The sequence below is a fragment of the Frieseomelitta varia genome, unplaced genomic scaffold (assembly GCF_011392965.1).
Source record: "Frieseomelitta varia isolate USP_RPSP 00005682 unplaced genomic scaffold, Fvar_1.2 scaffold_282, whole genome shotgun sequence".
Classification (NCBI taxonomy): domain Eukaryota; kingdom Metazoa; phylum Arthropoda; class Insecta; order Hymenoptera; family Apidae; genus Frieseomelitta; species Frieseomelitta varia.
The window spans coordinates 74694-99077 of NW_025110015.1; the positions used below are offsets into that span (position 1 = coordinate 74694).

At 26.4% G+C, this 24384-nt stretch overlaps 2 protein-coding genes across 4 annotated transcripts in view; one reads left to right on the forward strand and one right to left on the reverse strand.

Moving 5' to 3' along the window:
* Positions 1-24384, reverse strand: part of LOC122529280 (gamma-aminobutyric acid receptor alpha-like) — a 164197-nt gene that overhangs the window by 63570 nt on the left and 76243 nt on the right. The gene's annotated exons all lie outside the window — the stretch shown is intronic.
* LOC122529283 (uncharacterized protein DDB_G0283697-like) lies at positions 226-23467 on the forward strand. Of its 2 annotated transcripts, none has more exons than XM_043655243.1 (5): positions 226-283; positions 4133-4306; positions 7169-7374; positions 17160-17464; positions 23148-23467. In XM_043655243.1, exons 2-5 carry the CDS (start codon positions 4160-4162, stop codon positions 23387-23389), a joined length of 900 nt encoding a protein of 299 aa, XP_043511178.1. In that variant the 5' UTR covers positions 226-283; positions 4133-4159; the 3' UTR covers positions 23390-23467. The 2 variants fall into 2 exon arrangements, with proteins under 2 accessions (XP_043511178.1, XP_043511179.1); XM_043655244.1 differs by lacking the exon at positions 226-283 and adding an exon at positions 601-606.

Consider the following 24384-nt stretch of genomic DNA (forward strand, 5'->3'; position numbering starts at 1 on the left):
GTTTAGAATCCTTTGGAACTTACTTAGGACACAAAACGGTGCTTTTCCACGGCGTTCACGTTGGAAAACGAGTAGGCCACAAATTCCAGCAAACAAGCCTCAACTGGCAAACACATCGTTCCACGAGGGTACATACACGAGTGCGAAAGCAACACGGAGAGAAAGGTACTTTCGAGGATACGTTTGACTTGCAATTCAGTTCACCGCGACATCCGTTGATAATCAGGTCGCTTTTCATTCGACGAAAACCTTTCATCATAGCCAATTCACGGAATCCTAGAGTGTATGTATCTTTGTCTAACGTGAAGCTTATAAACAACAATAATAATGGAATAAATTTTAAAAGTTATTAGGAAATTATTGAAAATTCATAAGAATTATCGTTTCGTTTAACAGTTTGGAGTGTACAAAACGTAAGCTTGGATGAGTGAACACAGGGAAAAAGTTATCATTGACGAGATGTTTTATTCTAAGTAGAGTATGACATGGTAATTGAAAGTCTTCTCGAATTGCACTCTCGCATTGAAAGACATTTCTTACATTGAAAGTCTCCTCGAAAAGGATACTTAAGCAATACTTAATAAATATATGTTAGTTTCGATATATGTATTGTTATTTTCTTCATTTTATTCGATGTTATGTTGATATTTTTATAATCTGACAGTGATTTCAAATCAGATACTAGATTTCCTTTCAATTTTTCTAAGTGTTTTGTTTAATATATTTTAATCTCTTTTTCAATGGGGACTAAATCAAAATAAAAAGAGTCGTTATTCAATTATTGATTCATTACTAATCTTTTTTACAACTATCGAAAATAAATTTCCTACACCATCTTCTCTAATCGATTAATTGATTCTTTGCTAGTAAACCATCAGGTATTCTTCGATTAATTGATTCTTTGCTAGTAAACCATCAGGATGCTTATGAACGAAGTATGTGCTTGAATAGTACGTGACAATGATCTCGATATTATGCTGAACATCAAAGAAAGATAACTGCAAGATCGGATTTAAAGATAATCACAGATTTGACGTTAAATCATTTGTGTTATAAAAGAATTTGCACTTAAGAAGGATAATTTGTACATAATAAATAATGACGAGTGTATTATTATTAATAGATAAAAATAGATCTTTTTTAATAATTATTATTAATATATATTAAAATATATATATTATTATAATAATTTATTAACCAACAACAACAATAATAATTAGTTTTACAGGTCATAGATTGTGCAATTGTTTGTGAAATAAAATAGTCGAAAGATGTATAATTTGTAAATTTCATTTTATTCATAGTCATCATAAAAATTCATATGTTTTATTATTATTAAACTTGGTAGTATTATGTAAAATTTCGAATTACACAAATCTTTTCAAAATTTACTTATAGGATTAGTTTTAAGAAAGCCTGCAGCTTGTCAAAGTACAACAGTTATTGAACAGATTTTTACATTACTATAGCAGATTATTGAAATATTCAAGATCATACAAGACATTTGCTGGCACTCAATGTTCTCCTCTCATACAAATTCTTGAAACATTCGTTTCTTTTGATGTACATTATTCCTCGTCTGCCCTATTTCAAATATTCTTCGTTCATATTGGCGTATTTACGACACATGCATACTCTAATTCATAATGAAAACGAGACTTTATCTTCTGAAGAACATTCTATACATACACATGTTAATTTCTAAAAATGTAAATGTCTTTATGATGTAAATGTCTTTATTTAGAGTGTCAATAATAAGCTTGTATTTTTGATATTGCGCTTATTATGTTGCTATAAAAATATATATACGAAATTGCTTTGATATAAAATATCATAAATAAATTTTATAATATGAAATATCATAAAATAAATTCTTTTTAAATAATTTTTTTTTATTATGAGAATGAATATGAAAGATACTAATATGTGTAATATCTATATATGTATATAATATATATACGAAAATATCTATATGTGTGGAGCATATATATGGAAATATCTATATATGTATATAAGTAATTCGCAAAATATAATTTTACGCAATAAATTTTGATTATTTTTGAAAAACAGAATTATGTCGAGTATGTAACATCCTTTTATGATGGCTTTGGTAAATTACATCACAATTTTTGCTAATATTATATATTGCAATATACCTACTGAAATTAGCAATGTTTGGTCATAGAATCGAAATAAAAAAATAAGAATAAAAGTGCCCAGCAACGTATTAGATTATATACTGTTGATTTCAGTAAAATTTGTTGTGTTTTAATTAAATTTGCAGTTTGGAAAAATGTCTACTTGCATGATTATAGTATCAATTATTTTGTTAATTATTATCTAACTATGACGGCACTGATTCGAAAACCTATGTTACTTTAAATCTTCAGGAAGTAAGTAAGCATTTTGCTATTTAATTTTTTAAAATTACTATTAGATGGTGGATTTCTATGCACTTATGAAAAACTTGAAAATTTAAGAATGCATTCAGTGCAAAAATATATAAAATATCAAGATACAATGATGTTATAATGCAATGATATATAACGATAAAAGTAACCTCTATTTAAATACCATCTTCTAATGCGTAAAACTTTAAATTTGCAACATTCGCAATCCAATAGGACAATCTTTTTCTTTTATAATTTTTACTGTTTGTATAATAATAAAAAAATATATACAATTTTAAAATATTTGAAAAACAATACGGATCAATAGTTCGATGAATATATACAGTGAAGAGCTGAATTAATAACGATTAAAAAACGTCGACAATTTAATCTGTTATAATTTTGTAAAAGAAAATCATATAACAATCTATTTGATCTCATATTAAAACTCAAGATCTCTATTTCCAAACATAATTTTGTATTATATAGCGAGTGAGAAAGTAAAGGTACTTTTTTTCGAAAACTATAAACTTTTCCATTCATTATATGATGTAAAATAATTTTTGAAAACTCAAAATTGTTGAAATAGAGGTTCTATGCTATGCTAAAATTTTGTATTATATAGCGAGTGAGAAAGTAAAGGTACTTTTTTTCGAAAACTATAAACTTTTCCATTCATTATATGATGTAAAATAATTTTTGAAAACTCAAAATTGTTGAAATAGAGGTTCTATGCTATGCTAAAATGAAATTAAGTGGATTGTTATATGATTTTCTTTTATGAAGTTCAAATTATCGATAATCTTTCATTGTTACTGATTCAATTACGTTCATCACTACGTGTATGTAAGTACACGTATACTTATTTATATATCTTATGTATTTATATGCAATCGATATACTGGTTAAATTTTATAATCCAAAAAGATAGATTTATTTTCATATTTTTATGGAATTTTCAGTAGTTAGCTTAACATTTATACTTTTTACATAGGTACGATATATAAAATATAACAAAATCAGATTAGAAGTTTCTACCATAACATACAAGAAATGAAAATTTTATGAATAGACTGCTTTTATGTATTTATATGTAACAAATTTGAAAATGTAAATATGCAATAATAATGAATATAATAATATTAAACAATAATATAAAATAATATGTAGACTATCCAAAATGTGGTGCTTTCTATAATATTTGATAGATAGAACAATTTTCTGTCGAAGTTCTTTTTTTAAATTAGATTCTCAAAAATGTGAATTTGTAATCCAATTGCGAATCACAGTAGGGCTTCGAAAAATTACAGGAACAAATATCAATATTGCAATGTTTGATCAATATTTATCAGCATTTTTATTTCTCTCGTAAATTTCTAAATTTGACTATTAGGTGACACGTTGCAATCACAATTATATCATAATAATCTACAGCATAGGTTAATATAAAAACAAAAATTCAACGATATGTTAATTGACTTAAAGAAGTTAAAATTAAATTTATAAATAATCAAAATTATAGAACTTGATGTAAAAGAATTGTTATTTAATTTAGAATTATTTACATTTAATATAGAAAATGACAGTGGAAAAGCTAGTAATTTTGTAAAATTTATTATATATTTCATTATTATATATTATCATATGTTATTGTTGTTGTTGTTCTTATTATTATTATTATAGTTATATGTGTATATGTATATATATATATACTATGTCTATCGTTTTTATGTGCAACATAGTTACATGAAGTTGGAAACAAATCAACCATGGTGTACGCGTCAAATCCACGGTTCATGAATCGTGTGCTTGATGCCGTGATACATCTATGCGAGGGAAAAGGATCTACCGCTCGAGATGTTCTTGACTTCCTTCGACAAACTTCCAAGAGTACGCCGAGAAATTTAACGATGCAGGTGACAGCTAAATGTAAATTATTAATTGCGTACAATTTTTAGTAATTCGACAATGTTAATCAAAATTCTTTGTCATATTACTGTCTCGTTTCTTTTTTAATATTAATTATGATCCTTCCACAATCTTAAAAGACGGCTTGATATGAGATACATTATATCATTATTAGATGTGCGACTTGATTCGTGGCCCTTACAGTTCACTAATTGTAATTTCAATTTATTTTTAAATTTTCTTTCTGCTGTAGTTGGTTTTCATTTTTATTAACATTTGGAATAAAAAAACATAGAACTTTTCTTACGAAACAGTACTAATTATGAGAACAATACGGCAATATAGTATAGTGTAGTGCACGTTTCAATTATTAATACACAAGCGGCAACAAAAGAAACGAGATACAAGGTGTTTCATTTAAGTGTGACTTCAATATATCTTTTTTACTTGCGAGAACGAAAAAAATATTTTACATTATATGCAATTTAAATAGTATTAAATAGATACGTAAATCAGGTCAAACAGTTCGAATTTCTGGAACATTTATCAGTGTTCTTATTATGTTATGAAAAATAAATTAAAAGATTTAAAAATATGTAGAATATTTGTGAAATTGTTCAATATCTACATACAAGCAAATTTTGAACAAAATTTTCTACATATTTCAACTAGAAGTTTAAAAATTAAAACGGAAGGAAAGCAATATCTTCGAATTTTAACAACCAAAATTTTTTAATTTATACGCAAAATTTTTAATGGAAATTATTTTACTTTTAATCGTTAAACCATTTTAAATTATGTTTTATTTAAGAATATGTTCGATTGAAACTTTTTAATTAAACAAAGAAATACTTATTAAGAGAAAAAACTTTCTTTGAATGAAAAATTCGAGGTGAAAAATTTTTGAGAAATTAATTCTCTGAATTTACAAGATTTGCATAATCACGCTGCAGATGGTTGTTAAATAATTTGGAGCGTTCTAAGAATCTTCGAATGTCTTTGATGATCCATCAGATGCTTCGAAGTTTGCATTCTTCCTAGAAGCAGCATTTTCCACCATTTTCTTCAATAACAGAATTTCCAAAGATTATAAGCTGAAATAAAGGACGCTTGCTATTTTTATTATATTATATTATAATCGAGAAATGTGGAAATTCAATTAAATTTTATAAATTATAATTTTAGAACAATTTTATGCTGTAAATTATGATGAAATTGACGTGCTAATAAAATTGCAACTCGATTGATGTCTTTTTGTATATTTTCTATGCTTTTTATTTCTTTCGATTTCTAAAAAAGAATGTTATGACCATTAGGAAATTATAATAATCTAATTGTTTTAATTAAAAGTATCATCCAAAAATTTACAATTACACAATTATTACGAATCGTTATTTTGAGAATCTGATACAAATTTTAATATATTGAAATGTTTAATGATTAATACAATTTTTATGAATTTGTGATAAAAATTTTGATTTTAAAATAATATTTTATCTTTAATCTTCGAATCGCCAAACCGATTATTTTTGTAAATTGTAAATAAACAGAAAAATCATAAATTTATAGAATATTTTCATTTTTTTCTTATATAATGTAAACGTTACTAGGTGATATTTGGTATTTTTAATACCAATATGGGTCAAAGGTAACTTAGACTACAACATTTCGGCTGTTCAGAGGTTAAAGATATGATAGAGGAATCAAAAGGAAAAATTGCATTAGGAAAAAGAACGTAAAAATAAAGTAAATTGTATTTATTATTACTTTATTATATTTTTTGTCATCTATTTTTTTTACTAATTCTAGAAAAAGAATTGAAGATTTACGATACTATACAAGATGTATTATACGTATAAATACCGATATCAACAAAAGTAGATAAAGTTGCCTAACATAAGATCTATTTCGTAAAGAAATTACAATTCTTAAGGTATACTTTTATTAAAATTAACATAATATTTTACTTTATATTAAAAAGAATACTTTTATTAAAATAAACAGTAAGGATTTTATTAAAATTCTTTTGCAACCTACTGAAGAGTAAAGTACGTATAGTAAAAACGATTCGGTTTCTTTATAATAAAACAAAAATGAAAATTTTATAAATACACAGATAAAATGGAATAGATTCGTAACATAAGATTCAGTTTGTTTATTCTTGAAATTTATTTTTTTCTATCTGTTTTCATACATAGTGCGTATAAAATCTATTTCTAATTTTTATTTCAGTGTTTTCGCCTTTCAGAGTAATCTATTTAAAACAAAATTTATTGTTAGTTGAACAAAAATTCGATAATATGAAAATTTCATAATAAAAATTTCCGAAGATTTTGTATATTTTTAAAAACAACAATATGATAACTATTAAATATAATAACTATTAAATAGCTTCGAGATTAAATTTGTATTATTTAATAAATTGAATATTGAATGATACAACAACTAGTTAATAACTCCATTGCACACACTATATAACAGTATTTATGTATTTATATAATTGTTATTTTATAACGATTATATGTATACTTGTAATTTAATTCAACCATTTCAAAAATGATCTCCTAATATATTTCACAAATATGTATTTAGTTAAAACGCTTAGTTTCAGTGTCAAATAAAAGAGAATAAACGTTTAATTATACATGAAAATAATATTACTATTTTATATAACATTTAAAAGTTCTGTAATTAAAATAAATTCAAGTCTCGTATTACGTTACTAAAGAAAATCTCGTATTAGGCAACTTCCCCCTTCATTCTTGTTTTAACCTCTGATATTTACAGTACTTGAACTCTTAATTATAAAACACGAGAATGAAAGATCGAAACCTTCCCATTTGCCGCTTCTCACCGAAAAAAGCTTTCAGGTTCATCGGGCTTTGAAGCACGCGGTGAATGCTGGATTGTTGCGGCATAGAAGTGGTCGTTACAAGGCAGTGTTCACGTTAAATCCAGCTCCGATTAAACAGCCCGTGAACGAGAATAACGAACAGAAATCCGTCGATGAAATGAACACTTTCGGCAAGCAACAAACGTCTTCGAAAAGTCAATCCAGCGACAAAGAAGAAAATAGGTTAATGCTTTATTTATTAATTACGATGTTTTACGATATCCTATATTTTACAAGCTCGAGCGAAAAATGTTGTATTTTCTTTCCTTTTTCGAAATATTGGTTTTGTTTCTACTGCTAGGTAATTTTCTTGTTTTCTTGTTACATTCGACTTTTCTGTTTTTGTTACATTCAAAACACCATATTACACATTTAAAGAATTGATACATTATGCGAATGTTTATGCGTTAAAACGTGCAAAAATAGAATAAAATGTGTAAAATGAAAAAAACTATATAAATTTGCTACAATATTCAGAGGATGGAACAAATCTTTTTTTAGCCCTATTTTAAGTCATATTTTTTTAGTTGTCCTAAAGAAAACGTAAATTTGCATAAACAATTTAACCGCAATTAATAACTGTAATCCGGATCTCTCAATTACTATTTTCACATTATTAACTTATGTTAAACAATTAAATTGAATCGAAATGAAGAGTTTTCAATAATTTTCTAATTTAATTTTTTGATATTTTTTCGGGATTATAAAACTTACACGCTATCGTCTTTTTCTGCTTATGAAACATTGATGACTTTTTTTCTACTGTTTGATTTTATAGGAAATTATAAAAATAAAAAATAGTCATTAAAGTTATTGAGCTGCGATCGATATTTACTCATATGGGTATTATATATGACATTGCATATATTGCATATATTGCAAAATTATTGTTAAGCAATTCACGATAGAAAAAAAAAGTCTTAACTCAAGTCTTGAAGAGCAGACCGTTTTGGTTATTTGAAAACAATTAGTGGAATGTTAACTAATTCTTCAAAACTAAATCAATTAAATAGTTTAATGAGCATCTAAGATCTTCAGAAATATCTGTCAATCAATTTTATGTCAAAAGACACTTGTTAGTTGGCTTTATCAATACGTTTCTATCTTATCTGTTAATGATCTCACAAAGTTCTTAAAAAGGCAATAAATAAAGTAAGATTATTTTGATCAATATATTTCTAAGCAGGAAATTGACAGATTCTTTTTGTTTTTGGAACAATTCAAATACAAGGGTTTTGTTTGTCAATTTTTATAGAAAGAAGTATCATACTTAGGAACACTTTTTAAATAGTGGAACAGATATTTTAGAGAACAGAAATTATTTTAGAACATTTAATTAAAAATCCATTTTTATATTCGAACACCATTCGTTGAATAATATTTAGTGTCGGTATTTGTTGCAAATATTGAGAACCTTTTTAATGCTGATGAACAAATTTTTATTTTTATATTTTATGAATTCTATTCTGTCTGAGACTTTTATTTTTAAGAATATTTTAGTTTATTTATCTATTCTCATCGGAACTTGTAACGGTAAAAATGTAAGAACGTTTCTTGAAAAAGTTCTATGATCCATGTTTCAAATAGAATCTATTTAAAAGTTCCTCAACTTTTTCGATTTCTGTTTCTACCGTGTTAGAATGAATGAACGAATAATATTACGAGGCGTAACGATCATGAGCGATCTTTTACCTGAGATTATCACACGAGTCGATTTTTTATCAAGATCAATGGTGTTTCACGGTTCGTTAAATGCCCTATAGACGACGAGATTTACCTCACGACATGCTTTGTGACTAGCTTTTAGATTAGACTATGAATCTCGTGGCCAGGTTTCACCTGAAACCATGAGACCATTTTTAAGGTTTTAATCCATTTAAAAAGCAAATGTTTCACTATGAGACGGACTGTAATATGAAAAATTACATCTTCAAAAGAACATTTGCTTTCGATACAGTAACAGAGCTCATGCCGCAATTCTCAATATTGTAAATTAAAGTCTTTGAAACATCTTATGAAATTAAATAAAATATTCTGCCATTGTTTGCCTTTAAATTATATGTTCTTTAAAACTTTAAACATCGCTATTTCAAATCTTCGATATATGATATCAAAATGTAAGTAGCAAATGTTTTGACATTACAATGTTTTCCTTGTACGATCGAATCAAATTTGAAATGAAATAAAATTACTTCTCAATTATTTATAAATGATTAAAAGAACTTTTTGGCGTTTTGTGCCACAATTCTTTTAATAATTTCATTTGAATACAATTTTAGTAAACAGAATACTTCAATATGAATTAGCACTTGAATATCTCAGTTATTTTTGAAAAAACTTTACAAAACAAAAGTTGTTCAGTATAGAAAGATATAGAATGATATAGAATGATAATTTTTTTGTAGCTGTAATTATTTTTTTTAAATGTAATTATATTGATATTTATCATATATCTTTTAATCCATTAATCGATACAGTTCAATATTCTCTATAAAAAAAAATATTAACCTGTATATGTCGGAAAATTATTAATTTAAAAAGTATTTCAAATTCAATTTTGCAAAATTTATCATGTGAAAGACAGGAACGATATTCTATTTCATGCAATAAGTTTTATAAAGTTAAGGTTAAAATATCTTCAAAATTAATCATTTTTCGACACACAGGTCGAGTTGATATAATATATAATTTCATTTAAAAATCTCCGAAATCTTTCCGGTGACAAAAATATTATTACTGTCACATTGCAGACCAATTGTTCTACGAACAATTTTTATTAACAAAGTTTTTTTATGTCTTCAAAAACAACAGAAATATTCAAATATCAATTCTTATTGAACCACCCTGTATTTAATATAATTTAATTTAATTTTTATAATTTTAATTTCATTTCAATTGATAGAACAATTGTTGCAATAGTTGCAATCTTTTTATGAAGATATATTCTTAAATTTTATTTTGCTATTTTTAACGCTATGCTAGCTATTTCAGAGAATGTACTGATTGTGAGAGGCAATGAGAATGCCTTATGATTTTACGTGAAATTCGGTCGCAAGGCATGTTACGCAGAAAATCTCATCGTTTGTACGACGCTTCACTCGGTTCGTGTGGACGCTGTAGATGTACATGTAGATGCCATAGCTGCTTTTTGCGGTAACTACTAATTCGTTTGCTCGCCCTGCATATCTTATTTAAAACTCGATCGAGGCAATTACCTGTTCTGACAGCTATCGGTTGCGATAGCTTTGCAAGGAAGCCTCGCAGAGTCTGTAAATATATATAATATTCAAAAATCTTAAGAGAAGTATTCTATATTTGTTTCAAAATTGGAAGAATCGAAAATTAAACTATCTACCAGGACTATTAAATTAGATAATATTTTATAGAAGAATCTGTCAAGTGTTAATATTTTAACAATTATATTACATGCAGTTAGAAAATTTTATTATTCATTTTTGAGCAGGAATATATACTGAAATTTTCTACTAATATTATTTTTGAATGTTGTTAGTTTGGAAATAACGCAGGTACAAATACAAATTTCCCTTATTCCCATTGAATGCAATTGGGAAACATCATCGTCTACAATAAGTACTAAAGCATAGGAAAAGGAAAAACTAATTTCTTTGCACCCTCAAGTTTCCAAAAAATGTAAAAAAATCTTTGCTGTATTATACAATCACTTTTTAAATTAAATCCTCAGGAAGAATAGAAGTTTGCTTAAAAAAATTTACGAATAAAATTTCATTAGGACGTTAACGATCTACTTTGGAGGATTAACAATAAAAAGTATCATAGGATTTCTAAACGAAAGTGTACATAGCTTTAAGATTATAAAGTTCAAGATTATATCAAGTATGTTAATTAGTTATTTATGGACTGTTGTAATGTCCTTGATGGACGACTAAAAATGCTCATATGATTCCTGTAAATTTAATTATTCTCACGTCGTGTTTAAATGATTCCGCTGATTTTTCCTGATTATTGAGACATACTTACAATTGGAAATAATTGAAATTAATTACTAATAATGGATTTGATTGTTCAAGTGATTTACATTCTTTCCCACTGATAAGAGATATAATTTTGATTTGTAATCAGTGATCGCGCGCTAAATTGTAAGATGTTTTTGCGAAACTCAAGCGATGATCGATCGTAAGTAAGGCTCATGCGAGGACGCACATACGTATGGTGCATTTGCGTGCAAAGAATCAGACAGTGCGAGACTTTCTCACGAATTAATTTCAACTATCTCAAATGAAGCTGCCTCGTATTATATAGAATATTCAAAACGAACGAAATATCTAATGTTATCGCTGCTGTAGCGTTTACACGAAGCAAATGATGTATCTTGTTTTCGATTTAGGTGAAAGACTGATGAACATTGACTATGTCTTGCTTTGTTTATACATATACGTATATTCCTTTAAATTGAATAGCATGTATCCTCTTTAGTGCACTTTGAGGAGTAGAGATTGGGAGCTACTTTATGTATTTACAGACAGTGCAAAGTTTTTTGCAAGAAATCAAAGATGCCTTGAGATGTATTACTCGCTTTGTGTGGATAGCAACAGTTGCAGTAGATTCCTCACTTGTTTGCCTTGCACAAACTGTTTAAAACAGCTATCAGTTAAGACTGCCTCCCCAGAAAATCTGGCACTGTCTGTATATAATTTTAAATGAACATAAAATGTTGAAGCAATTAGGTAAATGCAATTTCTTCAATGATCTCTAACTGGGCAATATGATACAATGCGGTGTGATCCATTCATTAAAGAGACGAAATTCTGAGATCGTGGGAAGACCTCGGATATAAAATTTTTAGTGGCGGATCTTTTCTAATTTCTGAGATATTAATAAAAAACTTTAGGTACAATGAATCTTGTCTATGCCGACGTTACCAATCCAAACCTGTATTAATCAGCGTTGTATGATTGTTGTTATTATACTCATTGCCAATAACTATCGAATAACCGATGACATAATAGCGATACTATTCTTAGTTTCTATAAAGTGTTGTACCTAAAATATAACATTGACAGATTTTACTAAAAATAGCGATACTATTCTTAGTTTCTATAAAGTGTTGTACCTAAAATCTAACATTGACAGATTTTATTAAAAATATCTTATAGATAATGGGTGTCCGGTTATCTGACGGCAGCCAAATTAAAATACCAAAAATAATCCAACACAATCCCAGTACAGGTCAAACTGACAGCGAATCTAATTAGATGTTAGTGACATTTGTGTAGACAAAATTTAATGTATTGTACTGCAGAGATTAAATATAAGGAATATATATATTTAATAATGGTTATACAGATGATTAAACAAATAACGGACAGGACAAGGTAACGAATACAAGTTAATCTACAACTAATCGATTCAAGACAACTCCTTTTCACGACTCAAGCAACTTTGTTTCCGATTCAGTCAACTCTGTTTCACCACTCGATCGATTCTATATGAATTTTGATTATGATCTGCACTGTCTTACGGCTTCCTACTCTCTCTGAAATCTTACCCTCGAAAGTTTTATTAATATCTCAGAAAACCAATAAAGATCCGCAGCTAAAATTTTATATTCAGAATCCTTTTAAAATTTCGTTTTATTCTGATGAATAGATCACACCAAATTACAGCGCTAGACAAATTTCGCAAGGTTCCTTAAATAATAATTCTTCGGAAATACCAAATTTATGAATAACATTTTTTTAGGTATTTAGTTGAGTTAGTATAAGAGAAATTATTATCGAGTTTGAACATTTTCGTATAATGGCAATCTCTCTGATACCATCTTTTAAGTTTCATAAATTATCGCACTTTTCGATAGCATCTTTTTCTGATTAGAGAGCGAAAACTATGGAGGGTATCTAATACGATATTTTTGTAAATGTTTCATAATGTTTCATAATGAATTTGTAATTAATTCATCGTAAAAACACTGAATTAAGTTTTACTCTTAACAAGCTGGACCTATATACAGAGGTGGACGAAAATAATCGCAACACTCGAAAAAATTCTTTGTGTTTTGAGCTGGCCCCATTTTAAAGTCTCCATTTTAACAGCTCTATATTAGTTTTTTTCAAACAGGTTTTTACATCATGCAACAAAGGGGAGAGCAAGGACGTTTGTGTCTTTTGAAAAATACAAAAAATATTGAAAAATTAAATTCAACTGTCTCCGAAAGAATTAAAAAACTTTTTTCGTAATCGAATGTATAATAAAATTAAAGTCTTCTCTTAAAACTTGTATTACAACACTTCTTTTGCCGTTTTATTAAATTTTGAACGTTAGAATTAAATAGGAAAATGTTAGGATTTTTTAATTTTCCTCATTTCTGATATTCGAGATTCAATATAATGGCGAAAAAAATCGTACAATAAGTGTTGAGGAGTTGATGTAAAAGAAAAAACTTTAATCCTAGAGATTATGGTAGATCTAGTCATAAAAAAAATTTGCTATAATTTCGTTTAAAGACGTTTAAATTTTTATAGTTTTCGACAGCATAGACATTTTTGCTTGGTATCCGCTGCATGATGTAAAAACATCTTTGGAAAAGAAGAACTCAAGATTGGTAGAAGTTTTACGTTTTAAAACAAGGTCAATTGGATTGTGATACGATTTTGTTTTATGAAGTTTAAACGATTTAAAACAATGATAATTTTTCATCAAGTGTGCAAATATTTTTGTATATGTCGTGATATTATCAACGTTGGGAATATTAGAACAGTAGGTGCATTAAGTTATATAAATTAAAAAAATTTGATGAAGGAAATTTGTTAATATCAATAATTAACTAAAAAATATTCATTTTTACATAGTAATATCTTAAATAAATTAATTTCGTCAGTCATATTGACTTTAGTGAATCAAGCCAAATAAATGTATAATTGAATGCACAACACAAACACAAAAAATATTCTAGATGACTAAAACTTTTGGCCAATATTTAATCCTATTTTGTTCCAGCTCTCTACGATTCTCCATGTGAGACTATAATTTACTTAATATAGTTACTTAAATATAGTTACGGATAATATAGTTACGTAAGTTCTTGTCTGTTTAAAACTATGTTAAACGTAAATGTCACGTCGAAGAGAATATCAACTTCTCTTTTTACTTTACTTCTCTTTTTACTAACTGTTAAATTGGCATGATTGTCCGAGATTAGTCCGTTTAATTTTAAATATGTACTTTCTATAGAGAAGATTCCTTTAAACTAAATATCTATTAAATATCATATTGTATTATAGACCTTTATATAACTAACTATTATAGAACTTACATCTGCGTATAGATGAATTAGTATACGTATATATAAATTCCTTCAAAATGCATATTATGATGTTTAATTTGTGTCTTATATTTTAAATAAATCCACGATATACGTAATAGACATATTAATTTTTTTGGTTAGTTTTATCGACATATAGATCAGAGCATTCTTTACTTTAATATAGAAGAAAATATGCAGATGAACATTTAAATATTTTATCTATATAATTAATTATAATCCATGTCATAAAAAATGTAAAAAGTATATTATATACAATGCATACATTCTGCGTAACGAAATATTTCAAAATTATAATTCTAATTTCTAAATAACGGATACGTATTTAATTTTTTATAAAAAATAAAATTAAATTAAAGAATTGTACACAAATAATTAGAAGAGATTATGTTACTTAAGAGTTTAAAAATTTATAAATATAATGTCATGTTATTTAAACAATATTTTAATTCAGGTTTCTACTTCATTTATTGATTTGTTGTATTAATCTTATCGAAAATTTTATATTTGGAAATTAATTAAGATAATATAATCGGAAATTTTATTACATTAGATTAGTAATTTCTAGTTAGTGGTACATCTAATTCATGATGATAATTTAAACAAAAAAATTATGTTTCAAGATTAATATATTTTTATTTATACAAACTTGTTTTTGCGAGAAGTAACAAAGAGACGAAATTTTTTGTTTTTCAACTAATGTATTTAATTTATAAACAGGATTTATTGAATTATCATGAAATTATATTTAAGATATGATATATTTGTTACGTTTTACAAAAATATTTAATTATTCTAAAGACAAGGAAGAAGCAGAAGATTTATTGAAAATTCAATAAAGAATGAAGAATATTTTTAAATTAGCAGTCAAACGATAGCTTACCATTTTCTTTATAGTCAATTATTAAAAAAGCTTTCATACAAGCTATTTCTAAAACTATAATGAAATAATTATTTTAATATATTTGTAGCATATATTAATATCCACACATTTTCATATTTTTGCAGTCGTTAACATAATTAAAACAATCAAAATATTTTTATTATGATTGGTCATTTCATGAGTATCATAAGCATGTCCGAACGTATCTTTTCATGAACTACGTGATGGAATAGAACAAAATACACGTTTCCTACATAAAAAATGCCAATGAATCTTGAAAAAACATTAAACAATATTTTTACGATATTTTTAAAAATATAGTTCTTCCATTTGATTCGTCTCTCCAATCAGTTTTAAATTACGTCAGGAACGATTCGTATTATCAGAGAAGATACTGAGGTGGCCTGGTTTTTGTGAAACACCCTGTATAATAAAACCGTTGATGTAATTCAATAAATTTTTATATAATAAATAATAGAATTACATAGATCGAATTGTTGGAATAAAGTGTTAAATCATAATGTTCTGTTAGGCAAACTACAACTACGCTTATTATCAAGATGTTGCAATTCAATTACTGTCGAACTGCTCGTAGAGTATTTGAAAATTCTACATTAAATATTTATCGACTATTTGTGGAATAGTATTTACAACGAAATACAGTTCTTAAAACAATAATTAGTTATAATGATAGGATTAATAAAAATACTTTTAGTTTCAATAGTTTCTCGTGATGTTTGGATATTATCTCGTGTATAATAATAAAAAAAATTGAATAATTAATTCCTCTTTGATGAAATAAAGCAAAAGAATAATAAAAAAGGCAAAAAACAATGAAAAAATAAAATAGGAAAGAATAATTTTCACTAGTTTCGAATGACAAACTTTGTATGAATTTATAATTGATTAATTGTTTTACCTGTTGCTCCATAAAATTTTTTTCCTTTATCTGAAAAACATGTTTCATTAATATATCATTATAGATTTTAAAGTATTGTATTCCAAAGAATACGTCTTTCTTCCAAATATTCAGGAAACATATCGTCGAAATGAAATTTGTAGTATGTTATGAGAGATGTGTATGGCGTGACAGGACCTCAAATATAAAACTTCAACTTCGGGAATTTATTCATTCGAAAGAAAATCTAGATCTTATGATTTTAGATAAAGGAAGACTGACAGCGATACGAAATTAGACTAAAATAACGTAGTGATAGCGTTTTCTGGCCACGGCCGGAAATCTCTTTAATTTAAGCCAATATCGATTCATATATGTCTTTATCCTCTCTTCATTACACTGTTTTTATCTAATTTTCGTATTTCTATTACAGAAGATTTTATAGATTATTGTTTTCTAAGAAGATATCAAATATATGTTTCTTGCTTTTACAAAAAAGTACGTCTTTTTTTTTTTTGCAAGATTTTATAGATTTTAAAGTATTGTATTCTAAAACATGTTAAATAGATATACATAGATCTCAGGTTCTCTAATTTTTATATCTCTATTTACAGATTATATAGATTTAAGAAAATATGAAGTAGTTCATTTTTTTATCTTTACAGAAGAGAATATTTTATCTTTCTATAGAAAATGATTATAGCTATTTTCGCATTAATTTCATTGAATGTTGTTGAATTCCTAACATTTCTTTTAAATCTCCACAGGCAAATCTTTTTTTACGTTTTAATCTATCGATTGGTTTATCGAATTTAAGAAATCAGGAATATTTATCAAAATCTTAACGAAATTATACAATTGTTAAGTTATTTGAATATTTAATGCAGGAGGTCACATTACGAAAGGAGACAAAAACGCAGCCATAGTCGTCAGAGAAAACGAAAACGTCGCAGTGAATCCAGAAAGCGCGACGAGCTCAAGGATATCGATAAAATACGGAAATTGAAGTACAAAGAAAAAAGGGAAAGTGTTTGGTCACCACAACACAAGATCTCCAATAGCAAGATTGAAACAGATATCGGGAACACATCAGACTTACCTAATCGTAAAAGAACCAGGACGAAACGGAGGGATTCGAGCAACTACAGCGATTTGTCGGATTACAGCGACTATGAGGATAGAAAGGTTAAAGGTAAAAATTATATGTAATTCTATTTACAAATAAGTTGACCTATGAGTGTTACTAAGCATGTTAAATTGACGATAAATTTAAAAAAATCATGAAAACAAAATTGTTGATGCTAGAATACAATGAAAAGTTACTAAATTAATAACAATGAAAAACAATTTAAACTTTATAAAATAAAGATATAAATGTTTACGACTTTATAAAACATAGTCCTGTAACAATCTACTTAATTTTATTTTAAAGCATAAAAACTGTACTTTGACAGTCTTGAACTCATTTTCTCTCAAAGATGATTTTATAATGAGTAAGGAAGTGAGAATGTAAAATTGTACAAATTCAAACATTATTGAAAACATTGAAAAATATTTTTGGTAATTAGATCCATCGTTTTGAAAAATGGAGTCCTCTCTTTACAACGAGTTCTTAAATCTTTCTATATAATTTTTTTTCAGTATTTTATTGAACTTCAAATGTTAAAATTAAACGATAAAACTTCAAAAAATTTTGTCATTTAATTCTAATGTTCAAAGTTGAATAAAATAGTGAAAAATTATCATACAGTAGATTTCAAAGAGGAGGTTTTAGTCTTCAAGATTTTGGCGAATCTAGTCACGAAAACATTTTTTTAAAACGTTTCAAACGTTTTTAGAGACGCTTGAATTTTATAATTTTTGAGAAAAAAGTATTTTTACCTTTCCACTGACTACATGTAAAATCATCTTTGGAAAAAACGAATTCGAGATTGTGAAAGTAAAGATTAAGCTTTAAAATAAGATCATCATTATCATATAACGATCGTTGATTTTCTTGTATATAATAATCGTATGATTTTCTTGTACGAGGTTATAACAATCCAAATTATCGACAATTTTTCATTGTTATTAGTTCGTAATTATGCTCTTCACTATAACTGATGGTTAAACATAATTAGTAAACTTTACATGTTTCATATTTTTACTGTTTTGCATATTGTGGTTTGTAAACGTAAATCGTATTTTATATAGAATTATGGATTGTACATATTAATCAATGTGTCACTTTTTAAAATCTATCTTCGATTTTTTAAACTTCGACTTTTGATTTCATCAACTTTTTAACAAACCTTTATTGTTAATTATGACACGTAAATTATTTATATGCAGAGTATTTTAAGATTTAGTAGCCAAACTTTGTATACTGTATGGGTAAAATATAATCAAGTAAAACATATTATATATATAAAATATTTATGGATAATATGTATATATATTATATGTATAAATACAGTCAGGGACAAAAGTAAGTAGACAGATGACGAAAAAGAATATCAGTGAAATTTAATCAATATAGCATTGTAATTATATATTTAAGCTTCATTTAACATTTATTCTTATAATATATAGATTATTTGAATAACAATTAAAAGTAATATTTATAGTCGGTGCAAACCCAAATTAGGTTTAAACAAAAAAAAATCAACCAATTACGGAAAGACAAAAGTAAATGGATACTACCAATAACTGCTAATTAATTTGTATGTAATGCAATTACGTCCTCTAGTCGTCGCGGCATACTGTTTTTAAGATTTTCTATATAATCTTTGTCAATACTGTCAAAAGCTGATTTTAAATTATTAAAAAAGTCCATTAAGTTAAAAGTCCATTTTCTTTCGCTTGTCCAAAGGAAGTTTGTCCAATACATATCACAAATTCTTTATCGGATTCAAGTCAGGACTTTTATAGTCCTGAAGTATAAAATATCGAAAAGTGCGGTGGAAAAAATATGAAAAAAATATTTAGTACATAATACTGTAGAGAATTTAAGACGCTGTGGACGAAAACGTTGTATTAACTATACAAGAAAACCGTCGAATTGTTCGAGAATGTCGACGAGAGCCAACAATCTCCTCACGACAGATTTTGAATGCAATAGGATTAGATGTGTCGAGAAAAACTATAAAACGAAGGTTGCACAAAGTGGGACTAAAATCTTGTAGAGCAAGGCGTATACTTATTAATAAAAAGAACATGAAGAAACGTTTAGCTATGTTAATGTGCCTATATCGTAAAAAGATAGTATGGTTTGATGAATCAAAATTTGAGATGCTGAGAATCAAAATTTTGAGATAAATTTAATAATTAATTAAATAAAACAATAGCATACAATATGTAAATTGATTTCGCTTCCATGAAGAAGCGATATTACTGTTCCATTAACCCAAGAGTTGATGAGCAATTTCTATTTTTAGAGAATTTTTATAGAACTTTTTGCAAGCTTTGAAATTTATATTTCAAGAGAAATATCTTATAGGTATCTATATACACTTTTTTCTAAATTTTATATTGGCGAAAGTACAATAAAATTATAATCTATAATGTTATCAAAGTGATGCCAAAGAAGTGCAAAGAATATTTAAAATAAACGAATTTCAATATAGAGTATGTTAACTTACAATAATTAGCGTTACAGATTAAGAAAATTTTTATTATCAAATTAGATAGATATTTATATAGCAGCTATATATATTTTGTATAGAAAAAATATTTTTAGAAAGCTTTTATACAATTTAAAATCTCAATAGAAATTTTTAAGTGATTGCAAAAATTGTTTGATAAATAAAAAAATCTAGTTTAACCCGATAGATCGATCTTTCTTTTGGTTATGTGAAATGCTTTCAAATATTAAATTTGAATTTTTATTGTATTATTTTTATTTTTTGTTTTTTATAATTCTACAATGAAGCCACTTTACAATAATAAATTCACTAAAGATTTAATGCTCTATTATAAATTACAGTAATATCAATAATGTTATTATACTATATTTTGAAATACAAATATTTTGAAAAGTAATACTACCTTTTTAAAATAGTTAGAATAATAAAGTTTAGAAAAAATTTGTCTCAAATGAATAACTAATAACAGTAATATTTAATGTCAATTAATATTGTTATTTTTCTTATACTTGAATTTGTATTATATTATATTACCAATTTAGAATAAATTGATTCATGGGATCATATTTGTAGCAATATTTAATATTAAATAATATTATCATTAATATTATTATTCTATCAGTGTTCTAATTTTTATTATGCTTTTACTTTTCAATTTCATATAAATTTAGTAGAAATAAAAATTACTAAACGATGCATAAATTAATATCTTCTACATAGAAGATATTCTATGTGGAATATATTTTCTTTGATAAATCAAATTTTAACTTAAATAATTATATACGTTTTATACGTTTGTTACTACGTGATATATATATAGAATTAAATTTCATATCAATATTTTAATAACTGAAGTCAAAACTGCTACTTGTTATTGATTTATATATACAAATTGATCTCTAAATTATCAAATAATCTCTAAAAGAGCTATTCTTATGTATTAATGATTCTTTTTTTACTTTATCAAGAAAAATGTAAAAAAATGTAAAAAAAATTTACCACAATTTGTTAGTAGCAATTGTATGTGAAAAATAATAATAATAAAATTATATTTTCTATTCAAATACATTTTAATTATTGTCAATTGAAGCATATTATAGAATTTTTAATTACTATATAGTTATTATAATAATTATTATTATAAATTATTAAAATCAGTTCATTTTTAAGATGACATTATTGTAAACAATGAATTTATATTTCGTGTTTTATGAAAACAATACATTTTTTCAAATATTTTCAAATTTTATATTTTCAAATATAACATTTAATAAAAAGAAAATGTAAAATTCTCAAGGCAATTTATTCAATTTACTATTTTTTATGGACTTTTGTTAAATTCATTCATCAGACATCAATTATATATTTTTGAACATTTTGTACTTTGTATGATTTGTCGTAAATAAATATTACTCAAATGGATAAACTTATGGATCGACTTATTTTTACAGAATCACATCAATCTATAATTCTCCATTTTTTTGTAGAATCACAGCAGTAATAGTTATACCACGATTTCGGAAACACCGATTCTTATTAATATTCGGACATCATGCTATTCAAAATGTTGTTGTGGACTTCGATTGTCTATAATAAATTTGAATTAATTTTTTAATAATATATTAGAACATTCGTTATAGTTTATAGTAACATAAATTTTGTTTATTTATTGCACATACTTTTCTTAATATCAAAGAATAAACTGAATTATGTCGAAATGTAGCATGGCAAAAATATTCGGACATTTGAAGAACTATAATATTCGAACCTAAAAATATAACATATTATGTTTAGTCAACATAAACAATAATTAATATTTTGTTGGTTAGCCCTTAACTTCAATTACATATCGCAGACGTTTAAGCATTATTTCCAGTAATTTTTTTAAGTAATTTAGCGGAATATTCTTCCATTCTTCGAGTAATCGTTGTTTTAACTCCTCTTTCGATTTTATTGGCGTTGTTTGAATTTTCCTGTCTAAAAAATCCCATACGTTCTCGATGGGATTTAAGTTCGGTGACTGTGGTGGCGGATGTAATATTTGAGTACAATTATATAGCAGATATTCTTTATGCTTGGAGTCGTTATCTTGATAATATTTAAATGTGCGTTGAACATCGATTGTGGTTGCACTTTTCTTAAGATTTTGTTGCAAAATATTAAGATACTTGTTTTTATTTAAAATTTCTTCTGCCCAATTCGTTTTGATGAATAGCACCCCCATACCATAACACTTCCACCGCCGTGTTTTATCGTTGGATTTAAATTTATACAATTTAGCGCTTCATTTACGCCATACTAATTTACGTCCATCGCTGCTAAATATGTTAAATTTACTTTCATCGGCGAAAATTACATCAGTCCATCAAGTTCTTCTTTATGAACATATTGATTTGCAAAAATTAATCTCTTCTTACGATTCGTCTTGTTTATGTACGGTTTCTCACTCTACCATTATATCCAGCTAATTTCAACATCCGGCGGATTGTACCTGCATGAACTTTCTTTCCTGTCTCTTGAAATACTTTTAAAATTAACTTAGGAGCACTTAAACTAGAATTCAGTTTTATTTTTCTTAGAATAATGCGTTTGTCTCGGTCGTTAAGTTTTCGTGGCCGACCTTCCTGAGAAATTGATTCAATTCAGTCTTCATCATTGTATCTCCGTACAATATCAGCCACGGTACTCTTACTTAATGAAGATGACCGATTTCTCGATACATTTCTCCTTTTTCTCGGTGAAAAATAACGAAAACAACGATTAACTGAAGAATGGAAGAATATTCCGCTAAATTACTTAAAAAAAAAATTACTGGAAATATACCAAAGTGTCTGCGATATGTAATTGAGGTTAAGGGCTATCCAACAAATTATTAATTATTGTTTATGTTAACAATTTTCAGGTTCGAATGTTATAGTTCTTCAAACGTCCGAATATTTTTGCCACGCTACATTTCGACACGATTCAATTTATTGTTTGATATTAAGAAAAGTATGTGCAATAAATAAACAAAATTTATGTTACTATAAATTATAATGAATGTTCTAATATATTATTAAAAAATTAATCCAAACTTATTATAGACAATCGAAGTCCACAACAATATTTTGAATAGCATGAATATTAATAAGAGTCACTTTATATAATATCTGATTTAATTTAGAAAGATTTATAGAGAATGCATTTTGTTTTGACATCACTGCAATACAAATTCTGACGATTACGTAAAAGTACGCACAAATTATTTTGCAGTAAGGAGGAGGAATTCGACATATCAGGATTCCAAACACGACGAATCTGGAAAACAAAACAGAAAATCGATTTCACCGCATCATAGCCCACAAAGACAACAATCCCAGCAATTAAGCATGAAATATTCCAACAATGACGATAAAGGAAGTAAACTGAATGTCAACGATGGAAAGAACGACGAAGTTCAAGACGGAGAGAATGAACACGAGCCTAATAATAGTGGAAGTGGTAGCATATTGTGAACTTATGTCGATTTATGTCATGAGAATTATTTGTAAATGAATTTTCTTTCATGTCTTATTATACAAAATTTTTCATGATGACTCATACTTCTTGTCAATCTCTTTATGACTGTGTTTTAAAATATATTATTTTAGTAAATAAATTTGCAAAAAAGCGATATTATTAGTAAACTGCGAACTTTCGTGCAAACTTACATTCTTCTAAACATTAACAAAAGAAGTAAGAGTTGAATAAAAGTGTGTCTTAGCTTCCAAATTATATTTTATGTTAACATATAGCGTTTGTGTGTTTATCATTCTGTGTACAACCATAATTAATTGGCTACATTTCTAGAAATTTACTAAACGTATAATATGTAAAAAAGTTAAAGTCTAAATCTTAAATTTATTATATATGCCGCCTATTATATGAAAATAATAAATAATATAATAATATAAGTAAAAGTCATGAACCCAGAGAGAATTAAATTTCGAGAAAATATGAGATCAAAAGAATTTGAATTAGGGTATCTCGAGTTTGAAAAAATTAAACTAAAATTGAAACATAGCGAGAACAAAAATGCTGTAGGATTTGAATCAGACCAAAAAATTCTACAATCAGGAAACTATAATTATTTTAAAATTCTGAATGTAAAATCTAAATCTTTTTACGTTGTCATATCCGCATATCTAGGAATTTAAATCTACAAATTGGGAAAGTAGCCTATTCTCAAAAATATTCAAATAGAATTCAAATAGAACATACACACGTGACATTCTGAAATCGAGTCAGGTTAGGTTCAAATCGAGGATTCAAGGACACGAATTTGAACAAACGTTAACTGATTGAGATACAGGGCCAAAATTCTAATTTGGAGTCAAGAGATCTTTTCGAGAAATATATAATCGAAATAGCTAAAGACTTTAAACTTTTAACTGCGCTACTTAGATAATTAATAATTTTAATAATTATAATTCTACTTACTTTAGAATTCCAATTAATCTTTGTGTTCCTA